At 37.7% G+C, this 15,549-nt stretch overlaps 1 protein-coding gene across 7 annotated transcripts in view; it reads left to right on the top strand.

Moving 5' to 3' along the window:
- The window catches only part of DCLK2 (doublecortin like kinase 2), a 71,396-nt gene that overhangs the window by 52,509 nt on the left and 3,338 nt on the right, over window positions 1-15,549 (top strand). For 2 of the 7 annotated variants that reach the window (XR_011727773.1, XR_011727772.1), the window contains 8 exons: window positions 2,500-2,619; window positions 4,329-4,475; window positions 6,915-7,048; window positions 8,352-8,429; window positions 10,043-10,139; window positions 11,916-11,996; window positions 13,146-13,262; window positions 14,276-14,358. Coding sequence is in view for 4 of the 7 variants with exons in the window: in XM_071753679.1 (XP_071609780.1) it covers window positions 2,500-2,619; window positions 4,329-4,475; window positions 6,915-7,048; window positions 8,352-8,429; window positions 10,043-10,139; window positions 11,916-11,996; window positions 13,146-13,262 (774 nt within the window). In the remaining 3 variants the exon portion in view is untranslated. Of the gene's footprint in view, window positions 1-2,499; window positions 2,620-4,328; window positions 4,476-4,865; window positions 4,996-6,914; window positions 7,049-8,351; window positions 8,430-10,042; window positions 10,140-11,915; window positions 11,997-13,145; window positions 13,263-14,275; window positions 14,359-15,549 lie in introns of those variants that run through there. The other 5 variants (XM_071753679.1, XM_071753680.1, XM_071753682.1 and 2 more) reach the window with 4 other exon arrangements.

The raw sequence follows: 15,549 nt of genomic DNA, 5'->3' as shown, positions 1-15,549 counted from the left end.
TTATCTCAGATCCTCTAGGTTTATTTAAGGGAAAATTCAGAGGCAAATCTTAAAAATGTATAATGAAAAGAAAAAGTGCTATAATTGCCTTTTTGAGATGAAAATGTTGCCATTTCTTCTGCTGTGGGAAGGGCAACCCAGTGTGTTTCACTGCAAAGGAAAACCTTTGGGTGAGGTGTACAGTTTGCAGCTTGAGATGGTTTCTATTAGTTGTCTGAGTCAGATGCTTAGGTATCATAAATTGAACAGTCTATAGCTAGGCAATCCATTTTATAAAGCAGAGTTCAGACGTATTTTTCATTCCCACTGCTTGAAAACAAACAAAAAAAAAATCAGCCCATGGGTGCATACTTGTGTCTCTGTTGAAAGGACCTGTGTGTGTGTAGCTACATACAGGTGCATGTGTGTGTTCAGGCAGAGTATTGTTGGTAAGAAGATGTTTGAACCCTTAAGGGCAGTGGCAGAACTGTCCAGGAAAAATTCCAACAAGGAAAATAATGACATTTGCTACAGTTTACTCTTCCTCACTCCATTTCACATGCCAACATAAGCTCTGTCTTAAAAACACCCATCTGGCCCAAGTCTGCATGACCTGTATGTTGCTCACTGCTCTCTAGTAACTTATCTTGAATGTCTGAGAACTTGAATCCAGTTCACTGATGGATTTTTCACAAGCAGCTTAAATATTAATTTATACAATAATATCTCTGTAACTAAATCATACTAATGTAGACTGAAATCTATTTTGCACTGTCTAGTGGAATGTTGTTAACAAGTTTTTTTTACATAACAAGATAGAGCAAAAACAGTAGGGTGGTTTTAAATAAGTAACTACATGTTCACCAGCATTATGGGGACAGGTATTAAAAGAGCAGCTCAACATTTCAGAGCCTTTAAAAATATTATTGTTGTTTATTTTAAATAAGTATTACTTCTGCCTCACCTTTATTTAAAGCAATTAACAATTTAGTCATGTGAAACAAAAAAGCACAGGTGAATTTATTGTGCCTTAGTTGTAGTTAGTGGATGTAATAAATTTAAAATGTTGTGTCTTCTTTAGGTAGAAAGAGCTGTTTGAAGATTCTAGTTTTTATTTGAACTCTTGAATGTCCAGCTTTCCATCCCTAAGGCTTAGTGTGCAGTGGCTGTTCACTGTTGATGAGGTTCAGCTTTGTGTTTTAACAAAATTGCTTCATGTTTGTTGTGTTTTTTTTTCCTCCAGAGCACTTTGCTTGGGACAGGCATATGTTTGTTCAGAATGACAATTGATGCTTTTTTCAAACTGAATTTCAAGGTGTGACTGTTTAACCCACAAGTGCCGCACCGTACTCTCACAAAATGAGATGCACACATGGCATGTGGTTTCTGAGTTACATAGCCACATCAAGCTTTGGCAAAAACACAGTGCATCCACAAATATCCCTGGAAATGGAAGGTGGAGTAGTGTAATATCTTAAATCACTGCCTGTGCACAGTGGATCACATCCACTGCCAGTGCTCTGCTCACAAATGCATGAAGTGCATGCTCCTAATCAATGCATTAAGCATGAATTAATTTGAAGTCAGTGACATGATTGCTTCTCTGCCAGAGTGTAAAGAAACAAGTGTTTTGTGCTAAAATTGTTACTTATTTTGCAATGAACCTAAATACAATATCTGTATCCCAGCAGTTGTGAAGGGAAGTGCAAGTCATTCTTTCTCAGGGAAGGGGCATTTCATTTTCTTAGCTCTCCAGTGTTAACCGAGTACTAAGCTGTTGTAGAAAACAAAACATTCTGAAACTAATTTGTTCTTGAAGCCCATTACTTCCTCTGAAGTATAGGAAAGGGGAAGATAAACTCAATCTCTGTGCTGTTAAGCTTTTGGAACCCCAACATCTTAACCAAGCTGTTCTGCAGATTGTAAATCTGAACATAGATTATGAAGTTAATTGAAATCCATAGCCAAAGCACTTACTGGGTTTTTTTTCCCTATATAATCTATAATTTTAAGAAAAAAAAATAAAGTCCTTGGAAATAAATCTTAAGTAATCTGTCCTTGAGTAACTTACAGTAAATGGAGAGGTGAAGGCTGGAGAGCATCCAAACCATGTTGGCTGTTGATGCGGGTGGCAGGTTACAGTGATCTAGCTTGGGAGCAAGAGAGTTCTGAACGTAATTTCACCTTATAATACCCACATAAGAATAAAATCTGTACTTCCAGAAGAGCTATCATGTTCTGGGTTGGGTTTTGGTTTTTTTTTCAGAGGCAGCAGTGACCAACTTTAATTTAGAAGACCATATTTCACACACATAACAAATATTTGGTCAATAATAAAGTGCAGTTGAGCTAAAATACAAGTTAAAACCCAGCATCTGATAATAACCCTCTACTATATAAATTCAGCAGCAAAAAGTGGTTTTTGCTGGTTAAGTGGTTGAGTGGTCAGCTGTTCAAAGGAAAAGTAAATTAGCAATTTCATGTCTGTTCAGATAAACCTCCATCCTCTTTTTTGGACAGGAACACCTGATTGAAAATGAAGTGTCCATTCTGCGTCAAGTGAAGCATCCAAACATCATTATGCTTATAGAGGAAATGGACACCCCAACAGAACTCTATCTGGTGATGGAATTGGTCAAGGTAAGATTAAGGAGACTTTTTTTTTGTCCATAAAATAATCTGTGTTGGTGTGAAAGCTGCTAAGATCCGGGAGCACTGAGATCTTGGGAGACACACTCTGGTAAGATTTCAGAGGCAACCTGCATTTTTAATCATGCAGATATTCTTGTCAATCAGTTATAGTAATGCCATTTATTTGTCTTCAGTGTAACTAGATGATTTACACAGATTTGAGATGATTTTGCAATGTGCACAGTCCAGGGTGGAGTGGATAGTGGTTTTCATACCATGTTTGCAATATGTGGCAGTGGTAGTGATAGGCTTCTACTAACAGAACACCTGCATTTATTTCACTAATATCTTCATCCAAGGATTTGCCTTAAAGAAACAAACTTTTAAAAAATCAATTTATTCTAGTAGATAATAGATACAACAAATAGTTTAAACTCAAGCAATTATGGTACAGCAAAATGAAAAATTTTAAAAAATCTCACCTGCCTACGTCAAGCATTCACTTACCTTATTTCCAGTTCTTCAGGAAGCAGATGCTGCTTTCATACATGTATAAAGCATTTAGCTGTCATCTTGTAAGCAAAATACACAAAGTGTCTCAAGTTTTAGTCATGCACTCTCCTCTCTGGGCTCTTTACTTACATGGCAGCACAGCACATCAGCTTGATCAGCATTTCAGATACAAGAAATCTATATCATCATCATCATCATCACTTTTGATTTCTGTCTGAAATATTGTTAGATTCAAGAGGCCCCTCTAGAATGATTGACAGCCTGGGAAACCTCTAAAGGTAGTCTGTAGTTGCAGAATTCATCATTTCTGTAGCCAAACCATTTCTCTTCCTTTCAAGAAGCTACTTTTGTGTAGTGGAGGCTTTTTTTGTTTTGGAACAGTTTTTTTTTGTAATATTTTCTTACGCCACCATCTTGGCTTGTAGTTCCTGAATTGCTGCTTCTCTACAACATGTATTGAAATGCTTGGAATGCCACCCGCAGCTCAAGCACATCACTCCTACAGATGTATCCAGGGTAACCATCAGAGAGACACCCACATAAAAATTGTTGCTGTGACTGGAGATGCTGCATCAGTAACTCACTCACATGTTGTTTCATGCTCCAAGAGGAATAAGGCATCTGTGATCAGAGACTGCACAACTGGCATGTTCAGAAATCACCTGTAGGTTCTGCTTGGTAGAATCATTTAGGTTAGAAAAGATCACACTTGGGTTGTTTGTTTTCTACAGTTATATTTATTTCCTATTTCTGCAATTTCTACAGAAATTTTAGTCTGAAGTTCATTACAATTGCTGAATATTTGTTACATTAGGCTTTTTATTATTGGGCTAATTTATATAACCTTTTTCCTATGCAGAAGTATTACATTGATAAGATGAAGAAAAAGAAAACTGTGTGGATGTATGTATGGGTAATACAAATGGGTGATTGAAGGCAGGAAGATCACTAGAATGAAATCAAGCCAAAGGAGCTATGATTTGCCCAAACTCCAGGAGCCTGGACAGTTGAAAATCTAATGTAGATGACCCAAGTCCCAGTGTTTTATGTTGGTGACAAGATCACCTTGCCCCAAAATAATTTTTTTACTGTTAAACAGGCCTTTGAGCATGCCTTTTGCAGAAGAAGATTTTATATAGCTTTTTTATGAGTTATCATCCTAATTATTTTTCATGTAGCCATCTGTTATCTTTCCATTGATTTAGGGAGGAGATCTATTTGATGCTATCACTTCTTCTACAAAATACACAGAGCGAGATGGGAGTGCAATGGTCTACAATCTAGCCAGTGCCCTCAAATACCTTCATGCTCTCAACATTGTGCACAGAGACATCAAGCCAGAAAATCTCCTGGTATGTCCATTTATTTTCTGGTATTTTATCTTACTTTGTTCTCATGAATGCAATTGCCTGTATATAAATGTCAAGGAGCTGTGCAGAGAACATCAGGAATATTAATTTAGAGTGAGTGTGTATGAAATAAATCGTCTGCCATGAGATAGCAATCACCATAACCCAAGTGAGCTGTGCTCAAAGCTGTCTTTAGACACATCTTTATTTGCATTTTGATTAGCTGCCATTTGGATAAGCAGGAGTCTTGTTTCACAAAACCATGAATCTTAAAGCTATGCCAATGAATCGTTATTGTTTGCCAGTGGGGGAAGAGGTGACCTGAGTGCCATTTTTTTGAACAATCATATTTTTATCTCAAGCCATTATTATTTTTTTCTTTGACTGTCATAGCAGAAACATCTTTCTGATGATTCACCAATGTTCCAGCCTGTTTTGTCCTAGGGGACTGACAGCTTCAGCAGAGACATAAAATAACTGTGTTGGCAAGAATTACCACGTAGTCTGCTTTGGGAACTCCTTAAAAACTGCAGTTCACAGAACAGGAAGGACGTTCTGTCTTGCTTATACACAGAGGTTATACTGATGTATTACGTATTGGGTATTCAGTATTACGTGTCATGCCCTGAATAAACAGGGCCATGCTCTCCCCTGCTTGAGCCACTGTCATCAGGAATGCCAGAAACTTTCATCAGCACTTGGGTAGTCATTGCTTAAAGCCTTTTGTGGTGCCAGTCCTGTTAAATGAGCTTGCATTTAGAGTAGAAAGGGCTTATCCCAGACCAAATTTTGAAGGTAAGGGCTGTAAGTTGAAAATATTTTCCAATTAACAGTCAATTCTTTCCCAACTAATTCCACTGATGAGTTTAGCAATTTAAATAAGCCCTCAAATTCATTAGGTTGGTTAGCAAAATTAAGAGGGGAGACGGGACTCTTCCTGGAAAATGTAGTCACAGCAGCATGGCACTTAAGAGAAGGAACTGAATATCAGTGCATCCTCAACCAGTCTAAAGAAATTTTCAGTTCTCATTAGTGATCAAATAAATTACATAAATAGGCACAAATGTCCTTTCTGCCTAGAAAGCCTGAAGAGATTACTCAACAAATGCAAATCTTATTCACCATGTTTGACAGTGGCAGAATGTTAAGATACTGGTATTGAATGTAAATTCAAATAATTCCCATAAATTGTGACCTCTTATTGCAAGCAGTTAGTTCTTTGGCACAGGGTCATCTGGCTGTCTGAATTACATTTTCTTTACTAGTCATCCATTTGAAAATACTCGAATAGTAATAGCATGTATCAAGTTGCTATATATGGAGAACAAGTGTTTTCATTAATTATATGAATTATCATAGAGGAAGGAAGAAAGGCATTGCTGCCTTTGTTGCTGACAACCAAATAAATTCAGCTATTCTGGAGATTCTGTAGTCCTACACTCTAGAAAATAGATCCCATTGAAATCATGTTAAGATATATTTTACTTTAAGGACAAAACTAAGGTTAACTTATTAGGGATGTTTCCTTGGCTTTTGGACTGGTTTGATTTACTCTTGTTATCACTGTCATGTAACACCTTTCTTTCTACTAAAATTAAGGTCGTTTCATGAAAAAAATTACTCAGAACAAGATGTGGGAGACTTATGGGGCTTTTGGCAAGATGCAGTTGGGTCTGCACAAAAACCTCAGTCAGCTTTCTCACTCCTGTACTGACCTTGTCTAGACTAAGACTATGAAAAATCTGGTGTGCTGACTAAAGCTGAGTTAGTGATGCTAAACAAATGTGATTGGATCTGCTAATCCTTTTTTCAGCTATAGGTCCCTATCAACTTGGAAGTATAGCATTTGATTTTTCTTAATATATTTTAAACTTTTCAGCATTCCAGGATAGTTATGCATAATGATAGGACAAGAGGCAATGGATATAAGCTTGAGCATAGGAGGTTTCATCTAAACACAAAGATAAATGTTTTTACTGTGAGGGTGACAGAGCCCTGGCACAGACTGCCCAGGGAGGTTGTGAAGTCTCCTTCTCTGGAGACATTCAAAAACCCACCTGGACATGTTCCTGTGTGACCTGATGTAGGTGACCCTGCTCTGGCAGGGGGGTTGGACTCCATGATCTCCTGAGGTCCCTTCTAACCCTTCACTTTCTGTGATTCTGTGACTGGGTTTTTCTTTCTCCCCTCTAGTTGCTGGAGGCTAAATCATGGTCTGACCTATATAGCTGATAGACAGCTCCATTGAACACAAGCTCCAGCTACACTGTGGCAATCAGTAATCATTTTCCTCTTCTTTCCCTACAGGACTGTGGAGGTTACCTCTTTTTCCTATCTTTTCAGTGTGGTGATTATTATTTTCCAAATAATTTTTGGATTTTAAGCATTTAAAAGAACTTAGAAGCTCTCCTCCTCATTCCATTTTGGTTTTGTTGATTCTAGGTATGTGAATATTCAGATGGAACCAAGTCTTTGAAGCTAGGAGACTTTGGACTGGCAACTGTGGTTGAAGGACCTTTATATACTGTCTGTGGTACACCCACATATGTGGCTCCAGAAATCATTGCAGAAACAGGGTGAGGATGACTGACTAAGTCATAAGTCTTGTAACCAGTTATTTTTGGCAGGTAGCTCCTAACTGTTACAAGTAGAAGAATGCTCTAATAGGATGGTCCCCCATCTTTTTAGAATCAAACCACCTCTGGGAAAACAGGCATCATTCAATTCCTTGAAGAGACCAATTTAATTCTCAGTTTCCTGGGACCCTGTTCCCAGAATTCACTTTTGCCTCCTTACTGTCTCCCTAGGACTGGTGCCATGGCACTGACTCCCATGGCTGGAGCTTACAGGTTTGTGTTCCCTGCCTCACCTCACTGGTCAGGGCCCATTTCATCCCCTGAGCAGCTGCTTGGGGAAGAAGGGTCAAGCAAAACAGTTTTCATGTTGGAAATAGTAATTTATGTTGGAAGAGGCTCCTGAGACCACCTAGTCTAAACCCGTTCTCAGAGCAGGTCTAATTAAATCACATTGATTCAAGTGACCTTGTTTGATTGAAGCAGCCTCTTTTGTATCTGTTGTGTAATTAAGTGAGCCTGTTTTTTCTCTGTTTAACAGGTGATTGTATGAATACAAAATTATTTTGTAAAATGGTAGAATGTCATGAGTAATCTTTCCTTTTAGACCTGTTAGTCCTCTATTCCAGCCTAGGGCACAGCTGTAACCATTGTGAATTTGGTCTTCCTAATGGAGGGAGGTTTGTTGTATTGTTTCAAGCATTGCTCAGCACAATCGTCATGTCAAGAAATATTTCACATCTGCAGTGTGCTCAAGTGTCAAAGGATGCTTCATCTGGCTGTTTTGCAATTTGACAAACTGAATCTACTGGATAGAAAAGGGGGAAAGACCTCCTTTTGACCTGTAGTGTTTTAATTTCAGTACTTAAAAGAAAGGTGCAGTTCTTTTTTGCTGTATTACTCCAGAGACTGGAGAATCGGTGTATTTCTTGTTGCTTAGCAACAGCTCAGAGATAGTTACTCCAATATGGGGACTGAGCAGGCACATCCTTGTCTTTTATCAATAGTCATTCTGGATTGGGGAAAATAGATGCTGAATTGATCTGAGTATCTTAAGAAAAGTCTGGGGAGCCTTAAGGTTTAGAAAACTCTTAGCATCATTTTACATTGATTTTTTTTTTTTTTTTTTCCATAACTGTGAGGGATGCAAAGCAAATGATGCTTAGTTATAAAATACATTTCCACATCATCAGCAAATAATTTAGAACAGATTATCAATATGCACTCATGTGAAGGAAATGAATTGTTTGGAATGACTTTTTATTTTTTTAACTCCATCACAAGTAACACAGTTTTGTTTTCTCAGCTATGGCTTAAAGGTGGACATTTGGGCTGCAGGTGTGATCACATACATACTGCTGTGTGGATTTCCACCTTTTCGCAGGTGAGTGTCCCTGTATGGCAAAGGGAAAAATGGTAAAGAATGAAGTTATTTCTGAGCAAGTTTTACCTGTCTCCCTGCAGAAGGTACCTTGGGGGAAAAATGGATTAGACTGATACATTTTCTTTAGTTTTTGCTTTTTTTTTATATATGTATATATTTCTTTTAAATCGTTTTTAATTGTCCCCATTGTCGAGGTTGGGTATGAATTTTGTTTTCCTGTTTTTCTAAGGGAGCTTACTGGTTTACTGCTGTGTCTGCACAGGGATATGGTGGGATGAGGGCATAGTTTCTTTTCCTTTTGTCTTCTAGGTGTATCCCAGTTCAATGAATGTGTATACTTTGCCCTCTAGTGTTTCTGTTTGGGCACAGCAGCTTACTGGTTTGTAAGGTTAAGATGAAAGAGGGAAACTCAGGTGAGGGGAAGAATTTGCTTATGCTGAATCTTTAACCTTGTTCATCTTTTTGATGTGCACCAGAGGACAGATGAAGTTTACAAAGATGTTCCTTGCTTCTCGATGTCACAATATTTATGAGTTCCTCTAAAAAGCAAAAGGGGTGTGCTTTGAGCCTTAGCATTTTATTTTTTTTTGCCAGGGAATGAGAAAGAATTGGCACTGTTTAATAGAGAATTCTCTTCATTTAGAAGTTATTGTGCACAGTCTGTCTATTTTTACAGCAAATCCTGAAAATCACAAGACTGAATAAGATTTTTTGCAAAGTATACACTATAAACAGTTTTCAATGGAAAAATTATAATTTACTGTGTGTATTTGTTCTTTGCATGTGATTAGTACAAGTTCAAAACTGAAAACATGTTATACATGTTATACAAAGATGATGTTATACAAAGAAATGCCAGTGGCTTTGGATAGAATTTGGGAGTTGGACACCAAGAATGTCCATGTTGTGCTCTTAAAATCAGGTCTTAACCAAGGCCCCTATTCATTGCAAAACCAATGCAAGAGGCAAATTAATTTATCTTAATTATAAAAATAGGTCTGGTGGATGTTCACAGTGGCTAGGGCCAACAAAGAGAGGTTAAAACCCCAAAATCCCACTGCCACTGGTCCCTGGATACAAAAGTACTTATCCTTTCAGTGTATATATTCAATATATATTTTTAGTACATATTTCAGTATCCTTTTTGGTATTTCAGTTTACCAATACTTGGTAAACTAAATGTATCATGTGTTTGCAGCATCTCCTCTGTGGATTTTGAGAACTCCTCTGTTCTGCTGTTGTAACAGAAGAGGCTCATTTTACCACACTCCTCTCACGTGCTTTCTGTAGCACATCCTTTACAACCAGGCTGGCGAGTGACTTATTTTTAATCCCCTTTCCTGCTCATGTATGGTATCTGTGCAGTCTCTATGCCAGTGGAAGTGGAAGTCCTTTCACCTCAATACATGTTTTTCACCTCAATATATTGATTTTTCTGTTCTCATCACTCCTGGCACTATTGTAACTATGGCAAACACCTTTCAAGTACTTCCACTATATAAGCTTGCAAATGATGCATTTCAAGTTGTTGATATAACATCCCCTGAGTCAAGTAAAAAAAACTGCATGACAAAATTCTCATGATCTTCTTTTTCATTACTGCTGTTCTACAGTGAAAACAACCTTCAGGAAGACCTCTTTGATCAGATACTTGTTGGGAAGCTGGAATTTCCTTCTCCCTACTGGGATAACATCACGGATTCAGCAAAGGTACTTGTATGTTTTCCAGCCTGAAAGAAACCAGAAGCCTTGTTTCTGACAAGCCACTGACTGCTCTGTTGGAAACACAGAATAGAAGATTCAAAGGTGACTCTTATCCACTCTTCCAGCTGTTATGCCTTTTTAGTTAGCTTAACAGTGCTTGATGAGAGCTCAGGTTTATGTCAGTGTCTGAGTGGATAACTAGCAGAATGACAGTGGCATTCAGTGAACATCAGATGCTATCAGTTTACTTAATGTTGGGCTATTAGAGCAGGTTCAGTGCTTCAGCTGAAAAATTTCTCTCTGAATTTCTCCTCTTGCATCACTCTCTTAAAAAAAGAAAAATTATTGCTATGTGGACTGAATGGTATTGACATAATTTGTTCCTACTAAGCCAGTAGAGTTAGAACTTCTCAAGAGGTTCAGCCATCTTGATTTGCCATTGCTGATAGTGCTTGTGTTATCATTGCTATTTGTGTTTAAAATTTGTGTCTGTAGGATACAGATTCCAACTTCTAAAGCTCCACTTCTCAAGCTAATTCATTAACATTCTCTGATTTGTATCTGAGGACTCTGGTTAGAAAGTGGAGTTTGTTATCCAAATAATGAGAAGTGCCCATTTCTGCATTTCCCAGTAACCATTTATACTTTTGCCAACATTTCCTAAGCTCCAGTCAGCTCATACTCTTCCAGACATGCATTTTGAACAAAGGAGGCCCTCAGTCTTGGTAGTAACGTTCACTTCAGACATAATGCACACTAAATAACCTGGCTGGTTGGGAAAAGCCTCAGGTATGTAATTATCTGCCTGAAAAAGCCATTTCCCAAAACTGAAGTGACTTAATACTCTTGATAAGAACATGAAAACTGAAAATTTGAAGGCTCCGGGTTTTTTTCCAAGGGGGAATTTGGCTCCAAGTACATTAAATTGTTGATTTCTGAGGGGGACATACTTGTCTTAATAAGCTTTTAGAATCAGGAATTACACCAGTAAACTAGATATTAGTTGCATAAGAAACTTGAGTGAATAAATAAATGAAGAAAGTTGGTTTGGGTTGTTTTTTTGTTTGTCTTTAATTCTACCAACTGCTTCTGTCAATGGCCTCTTAAGGTTTACCATATCTATAGGTGCTGTTAATGGAAGACCTGGGGAAGTGATAAAGCTAAAGGTGTGTGCCCTAGTGCCTCCAGAACACGATAAAAGCCACAGCAAAAACATTTGGGATTAGAATTAAACATCTTTATGTTTGCTTTTTCCTACACCAGGTGATCCTTAGCTGATGAAACGAGTTAAATGTCTTTTTTTTTTCTTCTGGAGCGACACAGAAGAAAACATAGTTTAAAAATAATTTCAGCTGTTTCTTGAGTTTGAGATGCAATTTCTTGCCTCTGATGTGTGTTCTTAAGGTATTGCTACTATGTGCATACACACTGCACACAGAGAATCTCATCTGTCCGAGGTTTGTTTTCTTTCTAGTAACTTGCACGAATATGTAAAGAAGAAACTGGAATATTGTAACTTATTTATTTTGCATTTTCTTTTTGTCTGTTTTCAAAAGACTCAGTGAAACACACATATAGCAAGGAAGGAGATAAGAAATATACTGTCCTGCATACTGTTAAACCTAAAGGGCAGATTTTTTGTTCTGCTAAAGTCACACAAGTTCCATTGGTTCTGGTGTTTTGGTTTTTTTCACCCTTGTAGCAAGAAAATTTCTATTGTAATACCTTTCTCCACTCTCCTCAGTCTTCATTTTTCTTTTTATCTTTTTTTTTTTTATCAAGGAGTTGATCAGCCTGATGTTACATGTGAATGCTGAAGCTCGATATACAGCAGCACAGATCCTAAGCCATCCCTGGGTGTCAGTGAGTAAATTCCATTTTACTTGTCTCTAGTTTGAAATTAAAGTATTAAATCTGTCAATCTAACCATCAAAGTGTAGTTTCCATGAGCAGCAATACAATTCTGCTGTGCCCACTTCTGTTACTCAGCCTCTAGTTGCATTTCCCCTTGAAAGAGAACAGAAAGGGTCTGCCCTTAGCTTCAGCTCTTGCAGAACTCTTGGCTTCTGTGTTCTGGAAGAAGAGAGTGAGGGAATCACTTGTTGACTGTGATTAGAAAGTGCTGGGAGTTGCTACCACCCTGCTGCAACCCAACACAAAATGATCATCTTAACAATAGGAATGTGGAAGCACTGTTGTGCATGTTGGCATCTCCCTTGCTGCAGTGCTACTTAAAGTACCATCTGTTTTCTGAAACACTTCAAGCTTCATAGGAGAAATAAAACTAGCAAATAATATACCTAATTTGATATAGGGACTAAGCTGATAGCTGCCAGGTCCTTCATCTTTTTGCAGAGCAGCAGTAGGGAGCACCAAAGTGCATTGGTTATTGATTTAAAATCAGTTTGCTATTAGTAAATACCAGGTTTATATATACATGGTCACTGTTTATTATCACATACATTTTAAAGGAGGGAACTAATATGATCTATAGAGTCTACACAAACAAGAGAAGACAGCTGTAACAAGTCTGCCTATGCATAACAGCTCTTCTCAAACAGATTTATGGTATTGTATAATGTATCCACACTTAGGGCATGACACACCATGGAAAATGCTAATTTAAAATAAAAGTCAAGTGACAAATGTGCCTTTTATTTTTAACATTATTCTAAGCATGTTATTTTAACATGCTTGAATCAAACTTGCAGCTTGCAGTTCTGGCTCAGATCAATGCACTGAAAGTATACAGGGTCATTTGGCACCTTAAGAAACAGAAGTTCATACCTGAAACAGTGGTTGCTGCATTCCTTTCCTCTGTAATTTGTTTCAACCCATTTGGACTGTATCTTGAGAACCAGAGTGCCTTTCCTTAACTTTTGGCCTGTCTGCACCCTTGCTTATTAAAAAGCAGGAGGTACCTGAAGAGAAAACTTCTCTTTTACACAGTTACATGCACACAAACTTCTGTTTTCTTTTCCTAGCTTGAATATTGTGTTTGTTTTTACACAGGATGATGCTTCCCAGGAGAATAATATGCAAGCTGAAGTAACAGGTAAACTGAAGCAGCACTTTAATAACACCTTACCCAAGCAAAATAACACCTCTGCTGGGGTTTCTGTCATCATGGTAAGAGAAATTAACATTTTTAACATCAGTCTTATACTTGGCATATTTTCCTAACAGTGCTCTATGAGCATGTGTGGTGCAAGAATAGCAAAACCAAAGCTAAAATAGTCTTTTAATTCTAGCCTTTATTTATGTGGATTGTCTTATCATTGCTTGAGAGCAACCAAGTCTCTCACAGCGTGCCAGCTCTAAGCTGTTATAATCAGCTTTCAAGCAGAAACGAGTAAACACTTAGTAGTGGTATGTTGAAATCAAGTTTATTAGAAATGTGAGGTCTTTCATTATAAAAACTGTAACTTTTTATCATACTGATCACCTAGTTAGTTAAGTAGGCTCTTGCCCTCTGTCCCACCCAGTATTGCTCTCTCTGGAGCATATACTGTTGTTCAACACTATGCTTGCCAGAAAACCAGACTCCCTTTCAGAACCCTTCTTCATGGTATTGAATGTTGACCACATTAATTTTGTCCCATTCAAACCCCTGCTGTCCCCTAATGGGGAACTTTATTCAGAGCAATTTCAGAAGGCTGATGTGTGAATCATAGTGGAAGAAATGGGAGTTTACTGTTATCAGAACTGCACTTTTAATTGACCAGCTAGTTTTGCAGAGATATGCAACTGTTTTAGATGTTGAACTGCCACTCTGTTCTTATTATGGTCCAATCTTGTCTAATGCAAGGATGGACACTTCACAAAGAGTATCTTCAGTTACTAAAAAAAAAAATAAAACCATCTATGGTAGTAAAATAACAGGGATTTCTATCCCTAGCCCTTCCACTAGTCTTAATCACTCTCAAATCCCAGTCCACTTATGCTGACAAATCATCATTTTAATAATCTGAGAGCAGATAAATTTAAATCACATTTCTGCATAAATATATGCTTTTACAAATACATTCATGTCCATTAAATTGGCCAAGGATTTAAATGTAGAAAAAGTGATAACATTAAAAGCGAGAGAAGTCAGAAAATGCATTTCAGGTTCATGCTGTTGTCTGCATTTCATTTGACAGTTTGACTTGACAGTTTGAGAGGGACTTCAGTGCTTCATTCTTTATTCTGTTGAGACTATGGATAAGCCTGAAGCTGAAAACTGGTATAAAATGCAATCTATGTAATAAGAGCAATTTTAATTCTAACTCTCAGCCCCTCTCCAACTTGCATGCCACTTAAGCCTGTCTCAGATCTCTGACACAGCGTAGCTTCTGGCTTCTTATTGGTGTGGATTTTTTCTGATTCTGTTAGCTACTGACATTCCCTCAGCCAGGAAAGTACATTAAAACTTTGCATTTTCCCCTTTTCTGCCCTTTCCTTCCTTCTAACAGTTATGGAAGGATCTAAATGCACACCTACTTATTTCTGGCTGCAGCTGCCAGTTACGGTGGCATTCAGAAAGGAATTTCTTGTTCAAAACACTGTAATCTAAGGAGGGTTAAGCCCTCAATTTGTTATTCTTGCCCTGGTTTATCTTGAACATTGAAATTTAGTTATCTTCATGCTAAGAAGTTTTTCATTTGTACTAGCACTCATTGCTTACAAACATCCAGATTCAGACAAGCAGAGTATTGTAACACTCACGTACTGCATTGCTCTATCAGTCCATCTGCATATTTAATGGAATCCCTTTTAGCATCACTTCATTCCAATATTGTCATCTGGCCAGTGCAGATAATACCATCATGTGGCAGATAAGTAAAACTGCACTTACCTACTCCAGTGTTCTTGCAGAGGAGACTCTTTCTGCCCCTAAAAGCATGTTGCTGTTGATTCATCACTGATTATTTTTTTTTTATTTGTCAATTTCAAAATGTTTTGTAAATCTAAATTTGTTGCAATTGTGTTAGTTCTGCTTAAAGTAAGTCTAGTTTCTGTCCCTTGCTTCCTTCCTTTTTCCTCCTTTCCCAATGCCTGCATTGCTTTCCTCTGAGTAGGTCCAAGGCAATGGTACGTACTAACTGCAATGCTTTGTTCTGCTGCACAAAAACTACATGTCCTCCCTTTTTAACAAGAAGAAAGGAGAAATAACTCAGCCAGTCTGAAGTGGAAAGGTTTACAACCACACAGGAAAGGAAAATCTTTTAAACACTTTTACAGAAAAGTAAGTTTTCTGAATTAAATAATGTATATGGGAAATATTCGAAGTAAACACTGATAGAGCTATCAGTGGGTTTTACTGCCTCAGACATAGTTTGGCCTATTCCCCTGGGAGGAATTTTGTGTATGTGTGTATCTTAGAATATCCAAAAACAATTAGAAAAGGTCGGCAATCCTATTAAGATTGCCGAAA

This window comes from Heliangelus exortis, chromosome 10 (genome assembly GCF_036169615.1).
Source record: "Heliangelus exortis chromosome 10, bHelExo1.hap1, whole genome shotgun sequence".
In the NCBI taxonomy this organism is placed as follows: Eukaryota; Metazoa; Chordata; class Aves; order Apodiformes; family Trochilidae; genus Heliangelus; species Heliangelus exortis.
The sequence above is the reverse complement of the archived record's forward strand: the minus strand, read 5'-3'. Positions and strand labels throughout refer to the sequence as shown.